This window comes from Solanum dulcamara, chromosome 2, assembly GCF_947179165.1.
Source record: "Solanum dulcamara chromosome 2, daSolDulc1.2, whole genome shotgun sequence".
NCBI lineage: Eukaryota > Viridiplantae > Streptophyta > Magnoliopsida > Solanales > Solanaceae > Solanum > Solanum dulcamara.
The window spans coordinates 59,175,343-59,192,745 of record NC_077238.1 but is presented as its reverse complement, the minus strand read 5'-3'; the positions used below and the strand labels follow the sequence as shown (position 1 = coordinate 59,192,745).

At 36.8% G+C, this 17,403-nt stretch overlaps 1 protein-coding gene across 1 annotated transcript; it reads right to left on the bottom strand.

The window, feature by feature from the left end:
- Positions 1-12,392: 12,392 nt before the first annotated feature.
- LOC129871971 (uncharacterized) lies at positions 12,393-15,673 on the bottom strand. The gene is made up of 4 exons (XM_055946796.1): positions 15,533-15,673; positions 14,475-14,610; positions 14,381-14,384; positions 12,393-13,365 (listed from the first exon to the last, which is right to left on the bottom strand). Exons 1-4 carry the CDS (start codon positions 15,671-15,673, stop codon positions 12,393-12,395), a joined length of 1,254 nt encoding a protein of 417 aa, XP_055802771.1.
- Between the last annotated feature and the right edge of the window lie 1,730 nt (positions 15,674-17,403).

The following is a 17,403-nucleotide window of genomic DNA, read 5'->3' as shown; positions in this document are numbered from 1 at the left end:
TCATAGTATGAAAGGAGTGAAACAATTCCTAATGTCCTATAGCCTCCTGCTTATAAGTGTGGTGCACAACACACCCATAAGCAAGACCCTACTAGACACGGCTTCATAGACTTCCTAGGACACTTGAACTCTAGGCTCTGATACCATGTTTGTCATGCCCCGGAAGGGTACCCTAGACGTAACCGGCACCCGAAGGCCATTTCTGACCTCCGAGCGAACCACCTAGTCCAATCACACATTCATTCAATCACATTCTCTTAGCGGAAACTCAATTAATGAAATACTATTCACAATATGGGGCCGAAGGCCAAACGTTCATCAACTCAACAAACAAATATAATAAAACTCCTCAAAATAACCGTTCAACCTCCCCACACTCCAGTCTATGAAGCCTCTATCAAAGTCTAATAGGTGCCAATGACAAGTCCATGGCTACCAATAATCAAAATAAAGGGAACGACAACACATTATACAAGAAAGCTCAACATCCTCCGGAAACTAGGAGGACTCACCAACTATCTGGGAGTGTATGTGGATATTCAATGGAGCGCCGGTTGATGATCTCTAGTACTTGTCGCTACATCATAAGACGATGCAGGCCAAATAGCATCAGTACATGGAATGTACGAGTATGTAAAATGGCCAGAGGAAACAAACATCAAGAAAACATCAATATCAACTCAGGATCTCAACTCACATATATATGTACATAACAACTCACTCAAGGGTCCTAAGTCTAACAAGGAATGAATTAGACCGGACCGAATCTCATGCCACTCAACTCAACTGACTCGGAGTACTATCAAAACCTAAATGGGAGTTTCTCTTATCCGACAACCATTACCTATGAGCCGGTGATAGTACAACAATCAGACGTCGTTGCCACGTCCATCCATACCTTTCCAAGGCATGAACGCCTCCCTAATCATGGATACCATCGATTAGTCAAGTCCTATTATTTCAGGACAATAAAATGGGAAATATCCGACTTTAACGGTTCAATCCCATGGGAAGCATCCGACTATAATGGTTCCATCCCTACCTACGTTGGCGGCGTAGTTTCTGGGGTTCGAGTATGGACTATACTCTTACCCTCTTCAGTGCTCGATACTCCTCCCATGACTCCATGCTCATAAGACTCCCTCCAATCATCTCAAACAAGCCCTCACGGCTAGTTTCATGTGGGTCATTGCCAACTCATCAACTCTATTCTCATTGCAACTCAATTAAGTCATAATGGTAAGTTCCATTTAGGACCTCATCCACTCGTCAATTCTACCCTCTAATTAACTCAACCAAGTTTCATTTAGATAAGCATTTATGACATCTCCTCAGCACTTATCACAACTCTATGGCTTTAGCTCCACAATCCAAGTAGAATAACACATTTAAGGAATTGACCTATATAACATAATCACATGGTTAAAGAGATCGACAAAACATAACAACAAGTCATCTCCATCAACTCATACTAACATGAAGGTTTTAGGAACTTCTTAGCTCAACAACATCAACACATATAGCATTAATTAAATAAGGGACAAAACTCATTCAAACATAAACCATACCAAGAAACTCCATTTTCATGAACATCTAACCTCAAAGCAAGAATAGGGCATATGGGTGGACTTAACCCATGTTTTGGATAGCCTTACATACCTTAGTGAAGACTTGAAGAGAACCTTGTGGTTGGGTCTTCAATGAAGAACTCAAACCTTGAAGCTCTTGGAACTCTTCTTGTTGGAAATAGAGAAGAAGAAGAAGAAGAAGAAGAAGAAGAAGAGAGAGAGACATAGGTTTCTAAGGCTTTTAAAGAGAGAGTGAGGGATTGAAAATGATCCCAAAATGTGTTAGGGATGATACATATATAATTTGGGGGAATTCCCAAATTACCCCTTCTCAAAAGTTCTGAAAAATAGGCAAAAATGCACCTGGCGCGATAGTGGCGCGTCGCGCCATTACAGCGCCAGGCCGATTACGCCTAAAACCTGCACACCTCGTAGTGGCGCGCCACGCCATGGACCAAACAACTGAGGCATGTTTCTGGCGCGATAGTGGCGCGTCGCGCCCTTATAGTGCCAAGGCCAAAGTTTCTGGGTTCTGGAAATTTGGCCTGAAAAAACCCTGCACAACTTTTAGTGGCGCGTCGCGCCAAGGACCAAATTACTGAGGCATGTTTCTGGCGCGATAGTGGCGCATCGCGCCCTTATAGCGCCAAGGTCATTTCCCCAGCAGTTGCAACCCAGGCCAAAAATAAAATTCCTGCCGCGCTAGTTCGTCTTAGGAGTGTCATATCTTTTGACTCCGAACTCCAAAATTCGCATTCTTGGTGGCGTTGGAAAGAAGAATCGACGACCTTTGATTTAATAGATCGTGGGCCACCCAGATCGTCATCTATCAAAAGATAGGGTCGTTAGAAGTCAACCCCTCAAGCGAACTCCTCCTCAAACTTAGTCACGACGAATCCTTGGGTTAAATTTGGTCCTAGGGGTCCTTCATGACCCCACATCACCTCTAATGCTGCAACATTTCTCAACAACTCGTCTTACTCACGCGAAGGCTCCACAATACTCGAGTCCAACCCTACCCGAACACAAGAAGGGTCCGAATCTTAGAGAAAAATTTTGAGGGGTGTTACAAAAACCACACACTTCAAATAAATGAATGTTAAATGTGCATAGTCAAATAACATATGGACTAAAATGGAATTATGCAATAACACATGGACTAAAACTGTCCTTTCCTCTTCATTTAGACTTTTATGAATTTGGTTCACGATAATTTTGAAATTGAATAATTTTAACTTATTCAATAATTATTTATTTTAAAATGGTTGTCTAATTTAGCCTAGTTTAATTCTTATTTTTAACTTATTTTTTGTTTAAATAACAAATGTTGTCCAAATATTTTCATTATATTCAGTAGGATCAGATCTCGAATTCTAGAGTATGATCGATGTCGAATTCTGAGACATGTGTTTGGATCTTGGATCACGAGTCTACGTAGGTATCGAGTCGGGCTAGGGTCTCTAATCTCATTCAGGGTTAGGTTTCAAGTTGGACTCGAGGTTCAGATCGAGGTCAGGTTTAGGATTCAGGATTGTGTCTCGAGTTTCACGTCCTAGATCTCATGTTTCGAGTAGGATTCCGAATTTTAATTTTTGGCTTTTCTATCGGTGAAATTGATCTTTTTTTTCTTTATGAATATATCAGTATGTCAGTATTGTTTAGATTAAGCGAATCAAAGTGGGCGAGGCATTATCCAACCTGGCTTTTACCCTGTTTAGCCTAAAATAAATTTGAACAGACTATGACTCAACCCAATTTTTAGTTCAACCTATTTTAACCCCTTTAATTTCTGTTTAATTTACTCATTTGACAATCCCTACTTTTTCTTTTACTATCAATTTCTAATACATTTAAATATAAAAATGTAGTTCGTTGTATTTAGTTTCTGAATTTAGTTTAAAATGAAGAAAATAGACATCTGGCTTGACAGACAGAAAATCTTTTACCTTCCGACTCTAAAATATTACAATTCCTTCAAGATAAAGGAGGTACCTTATATAATCCAGAACTACTACACGCTGTCTTATCCATATTGTGATTTTTTGCTTTTTCCCATTTGGTATTATATATATTTGTATTGAAGTTAAATTAATTTAAATTTATTTTGCATAAAATTCATCCGGGGAAGATATTTTCTACATAGAAGGAATAACCATATCCGTTACACTCATCCTTTTGGCTTATCCATATTGTGCTTAATTTGATAGAGTTCAACAAATTTGAAAGGCTGGGCGCTCATTCTTGTTAAATAAATTGTTAATCATGTTACATTTACATAGCAGACAATTTGTTTCTTTCAAAATTATAAATCTGTTTTTTTATTAGAGTATTACTTGTAAATATTTTTTGGATTACCTGATATATTATTACTATTATTATTATTATTAATAATAATAATAATAGTTAGCAATACAGATCTAAGCAATACTAACATGTTTTTGGCAACATTTTTTGTCATGATTCATGAGCTTAACTTCTAGAAGATAGGCGTAGTAGTAGTAGTAAGCAATACAGATCTAAGCAATACTAACATGTTTTTGGCAACATTTTTTGTCATGATTCACGAGCTTAACTTCTAGAAGATAGGCGACAGTGCTAACTAACCTACCAATATTAAATTTGCCTAAGAAGTCCTTAGACTCTTGTCTCTATTCATGGTTTCTGCTGACCAAATCATTCGAGGGAAAGTGTGTTTCACAATCTCTTATTATTTTAACAAATAATTATATAGTATTCAACAAATATTAAATTCAGTAACTTGTCTAATATTTAACCGGTTTTCTCATCCAGTTTCATTAATATTTAATAGCAAAGTGTTGCGTTCAAACGCACACGTCAGTGTACGCGGTCTCAATAATAATATAGTGATTCTTTTGGGAGACGGATATCGAACCCACAAGAAAGCTTAATTAGGCTTTAGCTTGCTTTTCAATGAATTAAATTATTCATACGTGTTGCAAAGAGTTGAGTTTGTTTATATCTAAAACAATTATATTAAAAATGATATAAGAAAATGATTTAAAGATATTAGAGAGATTTGATCAATTTAAGAGAGAGTCCCAGGGTTGTAGCACTTATAGAGTTTCGGTCTAATATTCTTCAATTTGGTATCCGATGGGTCTTTTGATTATTGATTTACAGGATTGATTTTGCAATTATGATCTTCCGATTTCTAATTGCCTACTTTTGTTGACAGTCTAACTACATCATTGAGCGGGGATAAGTCCGAACCAACAAAAATGCATAAAACTTATCATCCTATTTAGTAATCAAAGATGGTGTATAGGTATGTGTCACAGGCATCCTATACACGAATTATCCTAGGCAATTCTAGAAAAAAATATGCTCCCTATATTCTAGTGTTCTATCTCCTTTCAGTCTTTCGAGTTTCGGATAGACAACAATTTATTCTAATGGTGATCAAACATTAAAACAATAAAAACAAGAATATAGGAGTAATCACATACAAAAACCCATTTTCAACCAAAACAAATAAGATTTAAACCTTCATCTTGTGGCTACAACCCAAGAACAAGGAGATTTAGCCACTCATAGTTTGTAACATAATTACATAAACCATTAATGACATCAAAACTTGAATTCAATTGAAAGAAAAGGAGAAATATCACCCAAAAGTAGTTCTTCGTTCGTCTCCTTCAGTCCAAATCCGACAATCCGATCTAGATCTATATAAAATATGTAAACGTGTTATTTATAGCACCTAAAAAGGCGGAGTTAAAGTAACTTCACTGAAGTCCACGACGCTTGTTTCAGCTTAGTGCAATTGTGCATTATCTTTATCGTCGAAATTTTTTCTATCCAGAACCAGGTACGCACCATCCTGTTATGTTATATAAATTCCAAGTATTGGAATTAAATCACTGAAGCTCAGTGCGCAATGCGGACACACTCCAATATGATGCATTTTCTTCGCATTTGTTCCCAATTTCTCCTTTGATCTCCACTTTCAATCTGATCATGTTTTGAATCTCCATTGTTTCTCAATTAGCCCTGAAAGTGTCTAATCATGTTGGTTGGTTACAACAATACACAAATATGTTAAAATATGAACTAAACTCTAGGAAGTTGCTCTCAACTTGACTATGAATTATGGTTTTTATTTGCTATTGGGCACATAAATGCACCCAAGATCACCACCCCACACTTATAGCTTTGTTCATCCTCGAACAAACTCCTAGTATTATTTCTACAATACCAAACACAATATATAAAGCAGTTCCACCAAACCTCAGTGATTGCACAATTAGCTTACTTTACACACAGATGTCTAAGTTTGTTCACACGACTAACTAACTCAACACCACATAAACTCGAGAGTTGACTCTGTAATGAAGCAAACCCATATGGCTTGTTAAATTAAAACTCATATAGAATTACCACTTCTTCATTAAACATGTGACCTCATCAATAAAGAATTACCCATATACTCTTGCAGTTACATTTCATGTTAACAAAAATGGGTATTTAAACAAAATTCGCTCACTCTCTCAAATGAAGTCACAAGTTACTCAAGATGAACCATAAGCTTGCCCTTAGTGTGTTATGCAGTTCAATTAAGGTAGCTAAGACTTAAGAATCACTTAGAACTTTTTCAGGTTGTAATGTAGGCTAGGGGACGGGTAGGTATTAATCTGGACATGTATAGTGAATAGGTTCCCAAGTGCTTTTAATACACTACATTCAATCATTCCATGCAAGTAATTCATAACCTCATTATCACCACTTTGTTCTTTCTCTAGCTTACCCTTTTTCTTTTCACCTTATTTATCTGCGTAGGGAATATCTTCTTATCCTTACTCTCTACAATCATAATGTGGATGGCTTTATTTTCACTTTCCACATGCTTTTCTTCCCTAACACAATATTTTATTTTAATTATTTGCACCAATGGTTTTACTCTTAGTAACACAAGGTTGTAACCATCCCATCTTTTTGCTTATTCTTTCTTAAAGCGCTTGGTTATTTGGATCAAAATTATGTTCTAAAAATGGGAATCAACTTCAAACTAGGTTATCAAAGAATCATGTCACAGGCTCAAAAGAGCTAACTATGGATTTGCATTAAGGTGGGTATGACAAGTGGCTTTAAACTGAGGTTACCAAAGAATTGACTAGATCCTTTCCCTAAGTTCAAACTTCCTTTGTTTTCAATATGCATACACACATGGAAGTTCTAGAAATCAAGAGCAACAAGGATTACACAATCAACCTTATCCCATACTGTACATGTTTAATTCCAGAATGACAATTCTTCAAAAATTTCAACCACAATCACATGAATTCAACATTATTCAAAGTCTAACAACAGAGCTTTATCTTAATTTAGTTAGTTCCATTGATTTCATGCTTTTCAACCATTTCATTTGCTACCTATACAATCTTGTAGTATAGAAAAACAATTTATATACAATATAAATATCTAGCACAAACTCTTTTTTATACGATTCAAAGGGACTTCCACGACCAAATAACCATAAACAAATGCCATGAAACCCAAAATCAGCAATACAAAAAAAATTATTTCAAACATCATATAGTCTAGATAAACCAATTTAGATAAACCAAACATAAAACTAAGCAAAAAAAACAACAACAATAGTTAATATAAAACAGAACATTCCACCCCACACTAAAAGTTGGGCACTGTCCTCAGTGACACAAATTAGTAGACTTCCCTATCCACTCGTCCATTTGTCCTCCAATAGCCAGATCTTCAACTGCCAATGGGTCAAACTCCGCAGCTTTCAAATCTGACTCCACATTTGAACCTGTCCTTCTTCTCTCCTCATAAGTAGGAATATCATCTTTCGTTAGCTCATAGAAATCAGGCCCAAGTCCTAGTAAAACCATAGCATGCTCATTCAGTGGATATTGGGTCTCTACCTCACATAGTTCTAATTCAGTAGACAGACGGCCTCTGGTGCGGTGTTGGAGTATCTCTAGGCCAATCATACGTGTCGTGATCATATCATTTCTCTTTGCGCGCTCCAGTGTAGTAAGGATTGGGCCATAAGTGGTGTCTGGCCCTTTAATATTGGTGACATCATAATACTCAGAGGTAAGCAGGGCCATATAATCATATTGATCCTCGGGGACCCCGGCCTTTCAGCATATCTCAGTGATGAACCCTCCAAGTCATACCCTTTGCCACGGTGGACTCTACACTTACATATGGTTGACTTGATCACAACACCAACATTTACCTCCATTCCCTTCACGAGGACATATACCAAACACACCCTATCCTTTGTTATTTTGGTGTAGTGGAGGCTTGGGATAAGGTTATGCATGGCGATTTTCACCCACACACAGGCTACTTTGTTCAGATGGGCATATGGTAATGTGCTATGATAGCCTCATAGACCATGTTGGACCCACTTAGCTATTGACTTGGGTACATACAAAGTATGACGTATATCTCGATAAGGTGGTTGAATATTTAGCTCCTTTAGGGGGGTGGTCGACATCTCAAAAGTTCCCAAGATATCATTAATGGCCATAGGACATAGAGGAATGTCAACCCCTCGCATTGTGATGTAGTGAATGCGCGTATCAAGCAGATAATTTGCATAAAATTCCCTCATTATGTGTAGATTGCACGACTTTGGGTCAGCAAACAAGAAATTCATATTTAGCTCCATTAATCTTCTCATGATATGTGGGTAGTCTTGGATCAACTTTTCATCGTCAATAGCATATAGGAGAGATAATGACATTTTGGGTGTCGTTTGTACCCAATTTTGCCTGTAGGATTGATGACTTTGAAACCAAACCTATGAGGTTGACCTCGCGGCATAGATGGGGAAGGTGGTATTGTGGGAACACCTATTTTCTGTTTTCTACTACTTGAAGCTGGTTGTTCCTTTCCATGCCTTTGATTGGACAACATATTTTCTACAGACTAACCATTAAAGACAACACATATAAGAGATTATACGTACATTTGCCACTTGAGACCTGCACCCTATACTTAAGCATTAAAGTAGCATTTACTTGACATGAAGGTACTCAGACTTCCCTTTATTCGAACAATATGAGCATACATGATAACAAACCAACCCATATTTCAATTAATCAACATGGTGAATCCAGTACTATACAAATTTACAAAAGCCTCCCGTATTCTAGTATTACCCACAAAAATATACATATCTAACAACAAAGCCCCATCCCCAGTAATTGGCCCATACGTCAAGCATACCTTCAACCCAAACTTAAGGAAAATAGATGCTCACTCCACGCTTATCTCAAAAGTAAACTGATTATTAACACAACATACTATGCAAGTTTACTCATGATTTCAACATACATGATCAATCACAACTACAAACATCCATTCTCCCTAATATCAAAACTAGGGTTATAGTTCAAGAACTTTAACCCATAAACAATTAACCATAATAATCAATTTCTCAGTAAATTTACATACCCACAACAAATTCAATCTAAGAACAACTAGAATCAATGATATTGAGTCAAAATCTAAAGCCCAAGAACTTACCAATAGAAATTTAAACTACCCATATCATAAAACTAGTACAAGAGTACATACCTTATGGGTGTGATGGAGAACCTTGAAAATTTTGGCTTGAATTACACTAGGGCATCATGGATTTTGCTTGAGAAGAGAGAATTTAGAGAGTTTGAAGAAGTGAAGTATGGGTAATGTGTTAAAATTGAGAAGTTAAAAGAGAATTTTTAGTGTTAAAAAATGGACTGGGTTGGGTTAAAAAAATATAAAATAGGGTAAAGCCCATTTTTTTTATTGAAAGTGCCCAAAAAACCTCCCAGGTCCGTGATGCGGACTCGTCGCAGACCTCATTGGTTAGTGTGCCAAAATTCCTAAAATCAATTTGTACAATAATAAACTAGGTCCGCATCGCAGACCAGACGCACAATTTCCTTGGACATGATTTCTCCAAAAATTATTGCAAGACATACCTGGCCAAAATTGAAAGGTGATGGAGTAGGTCCATGACGCAGAGTCGTCACAGACTACACTATTTAGGGCTCGTCCAAACTCTTGTTTTATTTTTTATTTTGTTTTAGTGTACAAATTATACTATCTTAATTATACACTACCTCATGGGTTGCCTTCCACGTAGTGCCTAATTTAAAGTTGCAGAATGACTCAGCTCTAGCTTCAATCATTCTCAAGCTTAATTTTTTCTTCCTCACGATCGATGTCTTGCCCAAAATAATGCTTAACATGTTGACCATTCACCACGAACGTGGTTAATTTATTTCCATTCCATAGTTTCACGGCTTCATGTGCCGACATTCGCGCCACCTTAAATGGTATACTCCATTTTGATCGAAGCTTACTTAGAAAAAGACATAAATGTGAGTTAACGATCAATACCTTTTGGCTTGGCTCAAATGTCTGAGTGACTATATGCTTGTCAATCCCTCGCTTCGGTCTTTATACAACTTCGCATTCTCATAGCGTGGAGTCTGAATTCCTCTAATTCATGGAGCTGATCCATATGCTTTCTACCTGCCAGCTCTGGGTCTAGGTTCAGCTTTATGATGGCCCAATATTCTTATTTCTCCAACTTCACTGGAAGGTGACATGCTTTTCTGAATACTATATGGTATGGTAAAGTGTCAATTGGTGTTTTGTACGCAGTCCGATAGGCCTAGAGCGCTTCATCTAGATTGATACCCCAATCTTTTCTTGTAGCCTTGAGGGTTTTCTAAAGGATTTGCTTTACCTTACGATTTGATACTTCAACTTGTCCACTAGTCTAAGGGTGATATGCTATGGCGACCTTGTGCCTAAGACCAAACTTAGCTAATAGTTTCTTTATCATTTGATTGATGAAATACTTATCTCCATCGCTAATGATGGCCCTTGGAGTGCCAAACCTTGTGAAAATGTGCTTTTTTTAGGAAGCGACTTACCACTTTAGAGTTATTGGTTGGAAAAAAATGGCCTTGACCAATTTAGAAACGTAATCAACTTCCACCAGTATATACTGATTCCCATATGATGATGGGAAGGGACCTATGAAGTCTATTCTCCACACATCAAATATATGTACCTCTAAGATGTTATTCAATGGCATCTCATGCCTTCTTGATATGGTGCCCTGCATTAATCACAGCTCTTCACAAAACCTGCCTCATCTTTAAATAAATTAGGCCAAAAGAAACCTGACTGCAATACCTTATGAGTTGCTCGTTCGCCTCCATTATGTCCACCGTATGCAGATGAATGGTAATTGTGTAGAATTTGGTGAACCTCAGATTCAGGCACACATCTCCTTATCATCTGATCAACACCTCTTTTGAATAAGTAAGGTTCATCCCATATATAGAACTTTACTTCATACATTAGCCTCTTCTTTTGTTGGGAGTTTGCTCCGGGGGAAATACTCCACTCATTATGTAGTTCACAATATCTGCATACCATGGGAGTTCTTATATCTCTATTGCCAGCAACTTCTCATCCGAAAACTCTTCCTTTATCGACTTTTGTGCACCTACATAGGATGAATCCTCTAATCTTGATAGGTGGTCTGCTATTTGATTTTCACATCCCCTCCTATCTTTGATTTCAATATCAAATTCTTGAAGCAACAAGATCCATATGATTAATCTCGGTTTCACATCTTTTTTGATGAACAAGTATTTGAGGGTTGCATGGTCAGTATAAAAAATACTTATTAGGTAAGAGCAAAATTTATGAAACGTATAAACCAATGCCAATGTAGTTGGCCTAAGTCGAGTCAAGAATTTTGCTGGCATAGTAGATGGAGTGATTTTTTTCCTTCCTTTGTCCTAGCACTTCTCCCACTGCTATGTCACTTGCATTGCACATTAGCATAAAAGGTAGCTCCTAATTAGAAGCTATTAGGATTGGGGCTTCAATCAACCTCTTCTAAAAGAGTTCCTGCAAACAGTAATCATCAAAAATAATTTTTACCTCCTTTTCTTACATGATGCACATGAGTTTGGCGATCTTTGATAAATCTTTGATGAATCGCCGATAGAATCTAGCATAACCTAAAAAACTTTGGGCACCTTTTACTGAAACTTGTGGTGGAAGCTTCTCGATTACTTCAATTTTAGCTTTGTCTATCTCCAAACCATCTTTTGAAACTTTCTGCCTCAACACAATACCCTTCATTATCAAGAAGTGAATCTTTTCCTAGTTTAAGATGAGATTTTTTTCCTCATACCTTCCTAATACTCTCTCTAGATTATGCAAATAAAGATCAAAAGACTCTCCAAATACTGAAAAGTCATCCATAAAGATCTCTACAAACTCTTCTACCATATCATAAAAATATAGCCATCATGTACCTTTGAAAAGTGGCAGGAGTATTGCAAAGACCAAATGGCATACGCTTAAATGCATATGTCCCATACGGGCATGTGAACATTTTTTTTTCCTAGTCCTCCAGCGTAATGGCGATTTGGTTGTAGCCCGAATATCCGTCGAAGAAGTAATAGTACTCTTGGTCTACTAACCTGTCGAGCATTTGATCAATAAATAACACTGGTTAGTGATCATTCCTTGTGGCATCATTTATCTTTTTGTAATCCATGCGTATATGCCAACCAGTCATTATTTTGGTGGAAATTAACTCATTCTTCCCATTAGTCACTACGGTCATTCCCCCTTTCTTTGGAACACATTGAACTGGGCTTACCCACTTACTGTTAGATATTAGATATATTATGCGTGCATCAAGCCACTTGATTATGTCTTTCTTCACCACCTCTTTCATGATAGGGTTCAATCGATGTTATGGTTGTGCACTAGCCTTATGTCCTTTTCCATGAAAATCTGATGCATTTACAAAGCGGCGCTGATACCATGGAGATCATCCATCTTCCATCCAATTGCTTTCTTGTGCCTTTTTAATACCTCAAGTGCTGCTATGACCTGCATCTCTGATAGAGCCGACGAAAGAATTACAAGTATGGTATTATTCACTCCAAGAAAAGCATACCTGAGATGTGTTGGCAGTTGCTTCAACTCCATGTTAGGAGATTCTTCAAGATATGGCTTGGGTGAAGGACCTAATTCTCTGTTCAAAGGTTCCACATTCTTTTTCCACATGGTGACATTTGGAATGTCAAGCACACTAGCTAGCTCTTTTGCTTCCATGTCCTCTTCAATAACTTGACCCATTGAGACTCTTTCCAAAGGTTCTTTTGCTAAAGTGCATTGATATTCTACTTCTTCATCGATGACAGTTATAGTAGACAACTCTTCATAGACTGCAGGCAATTTCAGTGCCTGATATACATCAAACACCTCCACTTTGTCATGTGATCTCATAGTCAATCTACCTGCAGCCACATCAATAAGTGCACCTCCTATTGCTAAGAACGGACGCCCTAAGATAAAAGGAATCTCTTGGTCCGGCTCAAAATCTAATACAATAATATCAACAAGAAAGATGAGGAATCCCACTTGAACTAACACATCCTCAATAATACCATCAGGTCTAGCTACAGAATGATCAGCTAATTGTAACAAAATGGTGGTTGATTTAGGTTTTTCCAAAACTAATTTCTTAAGTATATATCTCGGCATCAAGTTTATACTAGAACTTAGCTCACAGATACCTCTTGCATTACTGTACTTACCAATAGTTACATGTACCATGAAACTACCTGGATCTTTTTGTTTAGCTGGAAGCTTAACTTTGTTCAAGATTCTTGAACTACATTCTTCAGTGAGTACCAATGTTTCAAATTCAGCTAACTTGCTCTTGTTGGCCATAATATCTTTGACAAACATTGGCATATTTAGGAATACCCTGCAACAAATCAATCAAAGGTAAGTTAATTTGTGATTTTTTGGCTAAAACTTCCCTTAGCTATGAGAAAAACTTAAGTTACATCCCTATGTTATAAAAGTGAACAAAAAATATCCCTTATCTATGTCCAAAATTACAATATTCACCCTTCCATTAGTTTCTTGGCAAAAACTAGTGGCTATGTTCATTTTTCTTCCTCCCTCCATTGCTCTAGTCCTTGTACCTTTCCTCCTCAACTTTGTAATCGGCGCATGATGAATTTTATGCAATAGTGATTAGTACAGTAATTCGATGAGTGAATATAGGCTAAATCCATCTGGATCAAGTAGTGAAGGCTAACAGACAACGAAATTGGAAACAGGCCGGATGAAGAAAGACAACAGAGGATTCAGCGGAAGTAAAGGCTTCAGTATAAATTCTTAGTAAAAGAAACTCTATTTCTGTATAATCTTTCAACCTAAATCTTTATGATATGAATGCTTCAACAATTACATAAAAGGGATGATTTAACTGGTCAACATACAATTTTTTCATTTTAAATAAGTTTTCTATTGTATTTATTGCTGTCAGTTCTTTTATTTAAATGCTTCAATTGTAGCTTTGATTATTTTGTTCATATCTATTAAGACTTATTCCTTGATATTTTTTTTCTTTTTTGTCTTAAGTGTGCATTTGGCAAATTGGATTTGAATTAATTGATTAGTAGATGACAAAACTAAGCAAGTTGTATGTAGTATTTTATGTTGTTTATTCAACTTTGAATTTTGTCTTTTCTTGAATCCAAGTTGTCAGACCAAACTGTTGACTTTTAGACCATAGCCATAAGTTTTTTGCAAAGAAACTAACGAAAGGATGAATATTGAAATTTTTGAAATAGGCAAAGGATGTTTTTTGTTCACTTTTATAACACAAGGATGTACCTTAAGTTTGTCCCGTTGTTAAGGGATGTTTTTAGCCAAAAACTCTAATTTTTTGGCTAAAAACATCCCTTAACTATGAGACAAACTTAAGGTACCTCCCTGTATTATAAAAGTGAACAAAAAATATCTCTTATCTATGTCAAAAATTATAATATTCATCATTTTGTTAGTTTTTTGGCAAAAACTAACGACTATGTTCATTTTTCTTCCTCCCTCCTCCCGCTCTAGTCCCTGTACTTTTCCTCCTCAACCTTCGGCGCATGACGGCTTTTATGCAGCAGTGATCAGTACAGTAATCCAATGAGTGAATATAGGCTAAATCCATCTGGATCAAGTAGCGAAGGCCAACAGACAACGAAAATAGAAGCGGATCGGATGAAGAAAAACAGCAAAGGATTCAGCGAAAGTAAAGGCTTCAGTAGAAATTCTTAGTACAAGAAACTCCATTTCTATATAATCTTTCAACCTAACTCTATATGATATGAATGCTTCAACAATTGCATAAAAGGAATAATTTACTTGGTCAATATACATTTTTTTTCTTTTTAAATAAGTTTTCCATTGTATTTATTGCTGTCAGTTTCTTTATTTCAATGCTTCAATTGTAGCTTTTATTGTTTTGTTCCTATCTATTAAGACTTATTCTGTGATATTTTTTTTCTTTTTTGGCTTAAGTGTGAATTTGGAAAATCTAATTTTAATCAATTGATTGGTAGATGACAAAACAAAGCAAGTTGTATGTAGTGTTTTTTATTGTTTATTCAACTTTGAATTTTGTCTTTTCTTGAATCCAAGTTGTCAGGCCAAGCTATTGACCTTTAGACCATAGACGTTAGTTTTTTTCAAGAAACTAATGAAAGGATGAATATTGCAATTTTTGACATAGGTAAAAGATAATTTTTTTACTTTTATAACACAAGGACGTACCTTAAGTTTGTCTCATAGTTAAGAGATGTTTTTAGCCAAAACCTCTTAATTTGTACTTGTTTAAGCATTTCTATGAATTTTTTAAAACATTCCTCCTCCTTTTTCTTTTTAATTTTTTTTGGGAATGGGGGAGGTGGTTTTGTCTTTGGCTCTTGCTCCATTTGTGGTCGGCTAAGTTCACTGGCTTCAACCTCCATAGCTTTAACTTTACGGTCACTCCCTTTGATTTGTGGCGCTAGCTCAGCTAGTGTTCTTCCACTTCGTGTGCTCACAATATTTACCTTCTAGGAGTTTGGATCAGTGTTACCTAGTAAACCAACTTGTAGGCGAGAATTTTGAGCACTTGCTAGCTTTCCCACCTGCTTCTCTAAATTTTGAGTAGTGATTTGATACTGACGAACATTTGCAGCTAGCTTAGCTTGGTCATTCATGAGTTTTTTAAGCATGTCTTCCAAAGTCATATTTCCTGCACTACTTGATTGTTGGCTACTTTGGTCTTGCTGATTGTAGTGTTGGCTTCCTCCTTGTGGTCTATATTGACCTTAGCCTTGATTGTTGTATTATTTTTTACCTTTTTGTGGTCTGAATTGGTTCTGCCCTTGATGTTGGTTTTGCTGACTTCCACCCTATGAGAAGTTCGGATGGTTTCTTCAATTTGGTTTGTAAGTATTTCCATAGTTTTGATTACCTCCACCCCTAGGTGTATCACCCACAAAATCCACCGACTCAGGATTAACTCCACGGTATTCTTCCACATGTTCACTACTGCCACACACCTCGCACCACATTTATTATTGCTGAACCATATTCACCGGAGCTTACTACTGTCCTATTGCCAACGTGTTGAAATGCGTTGTCATTATATTCTGCATTGTTGTAATATGTGCCATCAATGCTGATACTGCATCAACTTCCAACATGCTTGCTTGGTTTTGAACCACAGATCTAGAGTTTTCTCCGTTCCACTCAGGATTTTCCTGAGATATGCGATTAAGAAATATATAGAGCTCATCATATGTTTTATCTAATGTCTGTCCACCTGCCGCAGAGTCAAAAAGAATTTTGGTGTTGGGTTCCAACCCTTGTATGAAGGTGTGGGCCAACACCTCATTAGCTTGATGATGCTGAGGGAAACTAATGAGTAAATATTTAAACTTATCCCAGGATTGGTATATGTTCTCTCCAGATTTTTGTTTAAAGCTTAAACTTTTAGCCCTCAACTTAGTTGTCCTTCGTGAAGGAAAGAACCTGATAAAAAAAATTTGAGTCAAATCATTCCATGAAGTAATTGAGTTTGGTGGTTCTGAGTTCAACCACTTCTTAGCTTCCCCCAACAAGGAAAGGGGAAATAATGTTAGCCTCATATAATCAGGAGATACCCCAATCGGTGTATAAGTGTCGCTGATCTCCAAGAAGTTCTGGATGTGGACTTGGGGATCTTCATGAAGCAAACCGGTAAACTGCCCGTTAGTAAGAAAAAGTTGCACCATGTTTTGCTTCAAATCAAATCTACCTCCAGATGGCAGTTTCAGAATGCTGGAAATGACATTTGCCATTTGTGGAACTGCCATATCATGTACTATTCTAGCTGCTATATTTGCAGGTGATACCTTAGGCACTTCAGGATTTTCATCCAGATTGACTATGAGTACTGGATATTGAGCAACCGCTCCTCTTCTCTGTTAAAAATCTCTCAGGTTCGGCTAGGAGCTCTACAATATACCCACTTCTCTCCTGTGTGTGTGATTAAGAATACTTGTAAGAAATAACAGCTAAGATCAAGCTGTTAATACAAACACAAATAATAAAGAAACTTTGAAAAGAAAACTATTGTTAAATTAAAAAAACTTCCCCGGCAATGGCGCCAAACACTTGTTTCGTCCAAACGTACACGCAAGTGTATGCAGTCTCAATAATAAATTAGTGACTCTTTTGGGAGTCGGATATCGAACCCACAGGAAAGCTTAATTAGGCTTTAGCTTGCTTTTCAATGAATTAAATTATTCATACGTGTTGCAAAGAGTTGAGTTTGTTTATATCTAAAACAATTATATTAAAAATGATATAAGAAAATGATTTAAAGATATTAGAGAGATTTGATCAATTTAAGAGAGAGTCCCAGGGTTGTAGCACTTATAGAGTTTCGGTCTAATATTCTTCAATTTGGTATCCGATGGGTCTTTTGATTATT

Excerpts from the sequence above, each read along its gene's own strand:
- LOC129871971 (XM_055946796.1), bottom strand. The coding sequence starts at position 15,673 with ATGACTTTGGAAGACATGCTTAAAAAACTCATGAATGACCAAGCTAAG. Across the intron at positions 14,611-15,532 it reads CTCAAAATTCTCGCCTACAA|ATGGATTTAGCCTATATTCA; the intron begins GTTGGTTTACTA and ends TACTTGATCCAG.